A 9,406-nucleotide genomic window follows, 5' to 3' on the forward strand; every position below is an offset into this window, starting at 1 on the left:
TAAATAACTAGGCATATCTAGGAAAAATCTTAATAATTTAAAGCGAGTTCCTAAACGTGATAAACTTCGTGAAAGTGAAAACACATTTTTTAATCTGGCCGTATCGTAAGCATATCAAACCACCCGGTGGTTTGATATGCTTATGGCCCTATATATTCATATATAAATATTTCATGCCCTGTCTGTTTTGTCATTCAAATGTTTTGTTTTATAAAGTTATTTTAGATTTTTTTGGTTATTTGTTTTAATGATGTTTAATTGTGTTTGATGCTGTTTTATTGTGTTTTATGCCGTGTTATTGTGTTTTTATGCCGTTTTATTGTGTTTTATGCCGTTTTATTGTGTTTTATACCGTTTATTGTTTTATTGGGTTTTAATGTGGTCATGCTGCTTTGTGTTTTAATGTGTTCATGCTGCTTTATTGTGTTTTAATGTGTTCATGCTGCTTTATTGTGTTTTTATGCTGTTTTATTATGTTTTTATGATATTATATTGTGTTTTGTGCTGTTTTATTATGTTTTATGGTGTTTTATTATGTTTTATGGTGTTTTATTATGTTTTATGGTGTTTTTATGCCGTTTTATTGTGTTTTTATGCCGTTTTATTGTGTTTTTATGACGTTTTATTGTGTTTTTATGACGTTTTATTGTGTTTTTATGCCGTTTTATTGTGTTTTTATGCCGTTTTATTGTGTTTTTATGACGTTTTATTGTGTTTTTATGCCGTTTTGTGTTTTTATGCCGTTTTATTGTGTTTTTATGCCGTTTTATTATGGTTTTATGCGGTTTTATTATGGTTTTTATGCCGTTTTATTGTGTTTTTATGCCGTTATAAAATAGGCTTACAAACTTGAAATTGTCCATGTTCCTATTAGAAGAAGATAGAAGTTCAGTCTCAAATAAATTTAATAAACTTTTATTCACAATTGTCATCAATTAAAACCAATCCAAAATTTGAATATAAAATTTAAGATTGAAGTTCACGGTAGTAATTTGCTTAGTTATTTTTTTTTTTTAAGTCTTAGGAAGGAAGAGTTTGATTACTTTGTTTTAATTAACCATATTTATTAAGATTCTTCTTGCCAGCGGCCAGCTAGAAATCTTCGGTAAACAACAGTGACGTAAATAGCCAATAATAAAACTACAAATAAATCATCCAATAGTCCCAATATTCCAAAAACAGCTTCGGGAATCATGTCCAGCGGAGAAATGAGGTACATTAAAGCCGCCATGAAACATAAAACTATTCTTAAGCGAAACATGTACATAAGGCCACCCATTGAGAAGAACTCTGAACTCAAATGACGCAATAGAATCGGTAGATCTCGAAAATAATCCACCCACTGGAAAAAAATATTGAAATATTTATTTTTGTAATTTCTTCAATTTTTACCCAGGCTTGCCACAAAATTTGGGATTGAAATTTCCCCCTTATATCCTAGGTTTTCCATGACTATTCCCGTGATTTTCAAATTAATTCCCTGACTTTTTGACCTTTTCAGCCCATTTTCAAAGCAATTCCCTGACCTTTTCAAGCCATTTTCAAATGAATTCCCTGACCTTTTGACCTTTTCAAGCCATTTTCAAATGAATTCCCTGACCTTTTGACCTTTTCAAGTCATTTTCAAATGAATTCCCTGATTTTTTGACCTTTTCAGTCCATTTTCAAATGAATTCCCTGACCTTTTGACCTTTTCAAGCCATTTTCAAATGAATTTCCTGACTTTTTGACCTTTTTAGTCCATTTTCAAAGCAATTCCCTGACCTTTTGACCTCTTCAAGCCATTTTCAAATGAATCCCCTGACTTTTTGACCTTTTTAGTCCATTTTCAAATTAATTCCCTGATTTTTTGACCTTTTCAGCCCATTTTCAAATGAATTACCTGACCTTTTCAGTCCATTTTCAAATTAATTCCCTAACTTTTTCAGTTAATTTTCAAAGTAATTTCCTGTTATTCCCGCAGCCCTGTGTCAAGCCTATTATCAAATTTAAATACTCAACTGGTCTAGGTTCCCCCGAGAACCTACGATTGTAGTCATTAATTTCTCTCTCTAACTCGGGGTTATCCCGATCCCTGAAGCACCTCAACAAAACAGTCACCTTGAACGGATTATAACCATTGTCAATTTATTATATCGTTTCTTTACCACGTATTTTAAAAGTTACCTGTTGCCGACAAACTGGACACCTGATTGTACCCCTCCAAGTTCCGTGCCTCCAATAAACAATAATACATTGAGAACAAAATAAATGACCACAATTGGTTTCTAACTATAAATGAAACACATAATTAATCTTTTAACAATAAATTCGTAGTTAATCACGAGTTGTACGGGATTCTGAGGGTCATTTAAGCATATTGGACATTGATTGTCTGGACCAAAGTGTTGAACTTCCATGGTTCCGTTGGACCCATTTGACATTTGATTCCTTTCAAAGCGATCGCTAAATTGTCCTAAATGATCGCGGACAGAATTGACGGCTTCTTGACTTAGTTCGTGAAGACCTTGTTGAGTTGGAAAAAAATTCCTTAAAATTAAATAAGAGTATCGTTATTTCATAAAGGGCAATGAAATCTTTCAAAGGCATATAAGAACAAACCTTGATTTATATACTAACAAGCTGACAAAGATAGTAAAGACCGTGACAATCCCTAATGACAAAAATACTTCGTTTCCTATTCCAGCTATCAACTGATTTTCAATCATTACTCTTAACTCAATAAATACTGTTCAACTTATCAAGTACAAAGTACGGGGGTAGAATGTTCAATTCTATGACTGGCTGGTCAGGAGGACTCAGGCAGTGACCATCAGACGGAAAAGAGCCCTTGGTTTGATAATTTCAAAATGATATACCAAATCAAGGCGGTAATTCATATTTTAATACATAGGCCTATTAGTAGATTTAATTAATAGCTTTTCATTAATAATCAAGACAGCAATGACAATGTAAAAATTTCATTATCATCAATCAACAACACGTCTGAGTCTACTCTTGAGAGTTTGAGACTCTAAACTACGACTACGAAGAGAGGGGTGGGTACCGTTTCCCCGACTGTTCGTTTTCCCTACTAAAACTTGTCCGGTGCTCAGACTATCCGAATCCCCGACTGTTCATATCTCCGAATTATGGTAGGAAGCATAGTAGAAATAGTATAATTTTGGTATTTTTTGCTAGAAATGGTATTTTTTGCTAGAAATGGTATTTTTTGCTAGAAAAGGTATCTTTTGCTAGAAAAAGTACCTTTTGCTAGAAAAGGTATCTTTTGCTAGAATGAAAAAGGTATCTTTTGCTAGAAAAGGTATCTTTAGCTAGAAAAGGTATCTTTTGCTAGAAAAAGTGTCTTTTGCTAGAAAAGGTATCTTTTGCTAGAAAAGGTATCTTTGCTAGAAAAAGTATCTTTTGCTAGAAAAGGTATCTTTTGCTAGGATGAAAAAGGTATTTTTTGCTAGAAAAGGTATCTTTTGCTAGAAAAGGTATCTTTTGCTAGAAAAAGTATCTTTTGCTAGAAAAAGTATCTTTTGATAGAAAAAGTATCTTTTGATAGAAAAAGTATCTTTTGCTAGAAAAGGTATCTTTTGCTAGAAAAGGTATCTTTGCTAGAAAAAGTATCTTTTGCTAGAAAAAGTATCTTTCGTTTAGCTTAGCTCGTTTAGCTTCGTTTAGCTTAGCTTCGTTTAGCTTCGTTAAGCTTAGCTTCCTTTAGCTTCGTTTAGCTTCGTTTAGCTTCGTTTAGTTTCGTTTAGCTTCGTTTAGCTTCGTTTAGCTTCGTTTAGCTTCGTTTAGTTTCGTTTAGCTTCGTTTAGCTTCGTTTAGCTTAGCTTCGTTTAGCTTCGTTTAGCTTAGCTTCGTTTAGCTTCGTTTAGCTTAGCTTCGTTAGCTTCGTTTAGCTTCGTTTAGCTTCGTTTAGCTTCGTTTAGCTTAGCTTCGTTTAGCTTCGTTTAGCTTCGTTTAGTTTCGTTTAGCTTCGTTTAGCTTCGTTTAGTTTCGTTTAGCTTCGTTTAGCTTCGTTTAGCTTCGTTTAGCTTCGTTTAGTTTCGTTTAGCTTCGTTTAGCTTCGTTTAGCTTCGTTTAGCTTCGTTTAGCTTAGCTTCGTTTAGCTTCGATTAGCTTAGCTTCGTTTAGCTTCGTTTAGCTTAGCTTCGTTTAGCTTCGTTTGCTAGAAAAAGTATCTTTTGATAGAAAAAGTATCTATTGCTAGAAAAAGTATCTTTTGCTAGAATAAGTATCTTTTGATAGAAAAAGTATCTTTTGATAGAAAAAGTATCTTTTGCTAGAAAAGGTATCTTTGCTAGAAAAAGTATCTTTTGCTAGAAAAAGTATCTTTCGTTTAGCTTAGCTCGTTTAGCTTCGTTTAGCTTCGTTAAGCTTAGCTTCCTTTAGCTTCGTTTAGCTTCGTTTAGCTTCGTTTAGCTTAGCTTCGTTTAGCTTCGTTTAGCTTAGCTTCGTTTAGCTTCGTTTAGCTTAGCTTCGTTTAGCTTCGTTTAGCTTCGTTTAGCTTAGCTTCGTTTAGCTTCGTTTAGCTTCGTTTAGTTTCGTTTAGCTTCGTTTAGCTTCGTTTAGTTTCGTTTAGCTTCGTTTAGCTTCGTTTAGCTTCGTTTAGCTTCGTTTAGTTTCGTTTAGCTTCGTTTAGCTTCGTTTAGCTTAGCTTCGTTTAGCTTCGATTAGCTTAGCTTCGTTTAGCTTCGTTTAGCTTAGCTTCGTTTAGCTTCGTTTGATAGAAAAAGTATCTTTTGCTAGAAAAGGTATCTTTTGCTAGAAAAAGTATCTTTTGCTAGAAAAAGTATCTTTTGATAGAAAAAGTATCTATTGCTAGAAAAAGTATCTTTTGCTAGAAAAGGTATCTTTTGCTAGAAAAGGTATCTTTGCTAGAAAAAGTATCTTTTGCTAAAAAAAGTATCTTTCAGCTAAACGAAGCTAAACGAAGCTAAGCTAAACGAAGCTAAACGAAGCTAAACGAAACTAAACGAAGCTAAACGAAATTAAGCTAAACGAAGCTAAACGAAACTAAACGAAGCTAAACGAAGCTAAAAGAAGCTAAACGAAGCTAAGCTAACCGAAGCTAAACGAAGCTAAACGAAACTAAACGAAGCTAAACGAAGCTAAAAGAAGCTAAACGAAGCTAAGCTAACCGAAGCTAAACGAAGCTAAACGAAGCTAAGCTAAACGAAGATGAACGAAGCTAAGCTAAACGAAGCTAAACGAAGCTAAACGAAGCTAAACGAAACTAAACGAAGCTAAACGAAGCTAATCTAAACGAAGCTAAGCTAAACGAAGCTAAGCTAAACGAAGCTAAGCTAAACTAAACGAAGCTAAGCTAAACGAAGCTAAGCTAAACGAAGCTAAACGAAGCTAAGCTAAACGAAGCTAAACGAAGCTAAGCTAAACGAAGCTAAGCTAAACGAAGCTAAACGAAGCTAAACGAAGCTAAGCTAAACGAAGCTAAACGAAGCTAAACGAAGCTAAGATAAACGAAGCTAAGCTAAACGAAGCTAAACGAAGCTAAGCTAAACGAAGCTAAACGAAGCTAAGCTAAACGAAGCTAAACGAAGCTAAGCTAATCGAAGCTAAACGAAACTAAACGAAGCTAAACGAAGCTAAACGAAGCTAAACGAAGCTAAGCTAAACGAAGCTAAACGAAGCTAAACGAAGCTAAACAAAGCGAATCTAATCGAAGCTAAACGAAGCTAAACGAAGATAAACGAAGCTAAACGAAGCCAAACGAAGCTAAACGGCGCTAAGCTAAACGAAGCTAAACGAAGCTAAGCTAAACGAAGCTAAACGAAGCTAAACGAAGCTAAGCTAAACGAAGCTAAACGAAGCTAAGCTAAAGGAAGCTAAACGAAGCTAAGCTAAACGAAGCTAAACGAAACTAAACGAAGCTAAACGAAGCTAAGCTTAGCATAGCATAGCTTAGCTTAGCATAGCTTAGCTTAGCTTAGCATAGCATAGCATAGCATAGCTTAGCTTAGCTTAGCTTAGCTTAGCTTAGCTTAGCTTAGCATAGCATAGCATAGCTTAGCTTAGCTTAGCTTAGCTTAGCTTAGCTTAGCTTAGCTTAGCTTAGCTTAGCTTAGCTTAGCTTAGCTTAGCTTAGCTTAGCTTAGCTTAGCTTAGCTTAGCATAGCATAGCTTAGCTTAGCATAGCTTAGCATAGCATAGCATAGCTTAGCATAGCTTAGCATAGCATAGCATAGCATAGCATAGCATAGCATAGCATAGCTTAGCTTAGCATAGCATAGCATAGCATAGCATAGCATAGCATAGCTTAGCTTAGCTTGCCTTAGCTTAGCTTAGAATAGCATAGCATAGCATAGCATAGCTTAGCATAGCATAGCTTAGCTTAGCTTAGCATAGGTTAGCATAGCTTAGCATAGCATAGCTTAGCATAGCTTAGCTTAGCTTAGCTTAGCATAGCTTAGCTTAGCTTAGCCTAGCTTAGCTTAGCATAGCTTAGCATAGCATAGCATAGCTTAGCATAGCTTAGCATAGCATATTTTAGCATAGCTTAGCATAGCATAGCTTAGCATAGCATAGCATAGCATAGCTTAGCTTAGCATAGCTTAGCAAGCATAGCTTAGCATAGCATAGCATAGCTTAGCATAGCATAGCTTAGCTTAGCATAGCATAGCATAGCATAGCATAGCATAGCTTAGCTTAGCTTAGCTTGGCTTAGCTTAGCTTAGAATAGCATAGCATAGCATAGCTTAGCATAGCATAGCTTAGCTTAGCTTAGCATAGGTTAGCATAGCTTAGCATAGCATAGCTTAGCATAGCTTAGCTTAGCTTAGCTTAGCTTAGCATAGCTTAGCTTAGCTTAGCCTAGCTTAGCTTAGCATAGCATAGCATAGCTTAGCTTAGCATAGCTTTGCATAGCTTAGCATAGCATAGCATAGCTTAGCATAGCTTAGCTTAGCATAGCATAGCTTAGCATAGCTTAGCATAGCATAGCTTAGCATAGCATAGCTTAGCATAGCATAGCTTAGCATAGCATAGCTTAGCATAGCAAAGCTTAGCATAGCATAGCTTAGCTTAGCTTAGCTTAGCATAGCTTAGCTTAGCTTAGCTTAGCTTAGCATAGCATAGCATAGCTTAGCTTAGCATAGCATAGCTTAGCTTAGCTTAGCTTAGCTTGGCATAGCATAGCATAGCTTAGCTTAGCATAGCTTTGCATAGCTTAGCATAGCATAGCATAGCTTAGCTTAGCTTAGCTTAGCTTAGCTTAGCTTAGCATAGCATAGCATAGCTTAGCTTAGCATAGCATAGCTTAGCTTAGCTTAGCTAAGCATAGCATAGCATAGCTTAGCTTAGCATAGCTTTGCATAGCTTAGCATAGCATAGCATAGCTTAGCTTAGCATAGCATAGCTTAGCATAGCTTAGCTTAGCATAGCATAGCTTAGCATAGCTTAGCATAGCATAGCTTAGCATAGCAAAGCTTAGCATAGCTTAGCTTAGCTTAGCTTAGCATAGCTTAGCTTAGCTTAGCATAGCATAGCATAGCTTAGCTTAGCATAGCATAGCTTAGCTTAGCTTAACTTAGCATAGCATAGCATAGCTTAGCTTAGCATAGCTTTGCATAGCTTAGCATAGCATAGCATAGCTTAGCTTAGCTTAGCTTAGCTTAGCATAGCTTAGCTTAGCTTAGCTTAGCTTAGCATAGCATAGCATAGCTTAGCTTAGCATAGCATAGCTTAGCTTAGCTTAGCTTAGCTTAGCTTAGCATAGCATAGCATAGCTTAGCTTAGCATAGCTTTGCATAGCTTAGCATAGCATAGCATAGCATAGCTTAGCTTAGCATAGCATAGCTTAGCATAGCTTAGCTTAGCATAGCATAGCTTAGCATAGCTTAGCATAGCATAGCTTAGCATAGCATAGCATAGCATAGCATAGCATAGCATAGCTTAGCATAGCTTAGCAAAGCATAGCTTAGCTTAGCATAGCATAGCTTAGCATAGCTTAGCATAGCATAGCATAGCATAGCATAGCATAGCATAGCATAGCTTAGCTTAGCTTAGCATAGCATAGCATAGCTTAGCTTAACTTAGCTTAGCTTAGCTTAGCATAGCATAGCATAGCTTAGCTTAGCTTAGCTTAGCATATCATAGCATAGCTTAGCTTAACTTAGCATAGCATATCATAGCATAGCTTAGCTTAGCTTAGCTTAGCTTAGCATAGCTTAGCTTAGCATAGCTTAGCATAGCATAGCTTAGCATAGCATAGCATAGCATAGCTTAGCTTAGCTTAGCATAGCTTAGCATAGCTTAGCATAGCTTAGCATAGCATAGCATAGCATAGCATAGCATAGCATAGCATAGCATAGCATAGCATAGCATAGCATAGCATAGCATAGCATAGCATAGCATAGCATAGCTTAGCTTAGCTTAGCTTAGCTTAGCATAGCATAGCATAGCTTAGCCTAGCTTAGCTTAGCTTAGCATAGCATAGCATAGCATATCATAGCTTAGCTTAGCTTAGCTTTGCATAGCTTAGCTTAGCTTTACATAGCTTAGCTTAGCTTAGCATAGCTTAGCTTAGCTTAGCTTAGCATAGCATAGCATAGCTTAGCATAGCATAGCATAGCTTAGCTTAGCTTAGCATAGCATAGCTTAGCTTAGCTTAGCTTAGCATAGCATAGCATAGCTTAGCTTAGCTTAGCATAGCTTAGCATAGCATAGCTTAGCATAGCTTAGCTTAGCATAGCATAGCTTAGCATAGCATAGCTTAGCATAGCTTAGCATAGCTTAGCATAGCATAGCTTAGCATAGCTTAGCATAGCTTAGCTTAGCATAGCATAGCTTAGCATAGCTTAGCATAGCTTAGCTTAGCATAGCTTAGCATAGCATAGCTTAGCATAGCATAGCATAGCATAGCTTAGCTTAGCATAGCTTAGCATGGCTTAGCATAGCATAGCATAGCATAGCATAGCATAGCATAGCATAGCATAGCATAGCATAGCATAGCTTAGCTTAGCTTAGCTTAGCTTAGCATAGCATAGCATAGCTTAGCCTAGCTTAGCTTAGCTTAGCATAGCATAGCATAGCATATCATAGCTTAGCTTAGCTTTGCATAGCTTAGCTTAGCTTTACATAGCTTAGCTTAGCTTAGCATAGCTTAGCATAGCTTAGCTTAGCTTAGCTTAGCATAGCATAGCATAGCTTAGCATAGCATAGCATAGCTTAGCTTAGCTTAGCATAGCATAGCATAGCTTAGCTTAGCTTAGCTTAGCATAGCATAGCTTAGCTTAGCTTAGCATAGCTTAGCATAGCATAGCTTAGCTTAGCATAGCATAGCTTAGCATAGCTTAGCATAGCTTAGCATAGCATAGCATAGCTTAGCATAGCATAGCATAGCATAGCATAGCATAGCTTAGCTTAGCATAGCTTAGCAAAGCATAGCTTAGCA

The 9,406-nt window shown here is 36.3% G+C and overlaps 1 protein-coding gene across 1 annotated transcript; it reads right to left on the reverse strand.

Annotated features, from left to right (window-relative positions):
• Nucleotides 1–899: 899 nt before the first annotated feature.
• On the reverse strand, nucleotides 900–3,048 carry LOC149588454 (E3 ubiquitin-protein ligase RNF170-like). Its single transcript, XM_089862690.1, has 5 exons — nucleotides 2,602–3,048; nucleotides 2,334–2,529; nucleotides 2,167–2,271; nucleotides 2,002–2,100; nucleotides 900–1,342 (listed from the first exon to the last, which is right to left on the reverse strand). Exons 1-5 carry the CDS (start codon nucleotides 2,706–2,708, stop codon nucleotides 1,067–1,069), a joined length of 783 nt encoding a protein of 260 aa, XP_089718816.1. The 5' UTR covers nucleotides 2,709–3,048; the 3' UTR covers nucleotides 900–1,066.
• Between the last annotated feature and the right edge of the window lie 6,358 nt (nucleotides 3,049–9,406).

This window comes from Phalangium opilio, unplaced genomic scaffold, assembly GCF_054372755.1.
Source record: "Phalangium opilio isolate 3A_F unplaced genomic scaffold, DU_Popi_V2 ptg000650l_1, whole genome shotgun sequence".
NCBI classification, from domain to species: Eukaryota; Metazoa; Arthropoda; class Arachnida; order Opiliones; family Phalangiidae; genus Phalangium; species Phalangium opilio.

What these genes read in the sequence shown, in the direction of transcription:
- LOC149588454 (XM_089862690.1), bottom strand. Translation starts at nt 2,708, where the DNA reads ATGATTGAAAATCAGTTGATAGCTGGAATAGGAAACGAAGTATTTTTG. An exon ending in TTGTTAGTATATAAATCAAG is followed by an intron (nt 2,530 to 2,601) that starts GTTTGTTCTTAT and finishes TTTAATTTTAAG; the next exon opens with GAATTTTTTTCCAACTCAAC. An exon ending in TCTCGGGGGAACCTAGACCA is followed by an intron (nt 1,343 to 2,001) that starts GTTGAGTATTTA and finishes ATTTTTTTCCAG; the next exon opens with TGGGTGGATTATTTTCGAGA.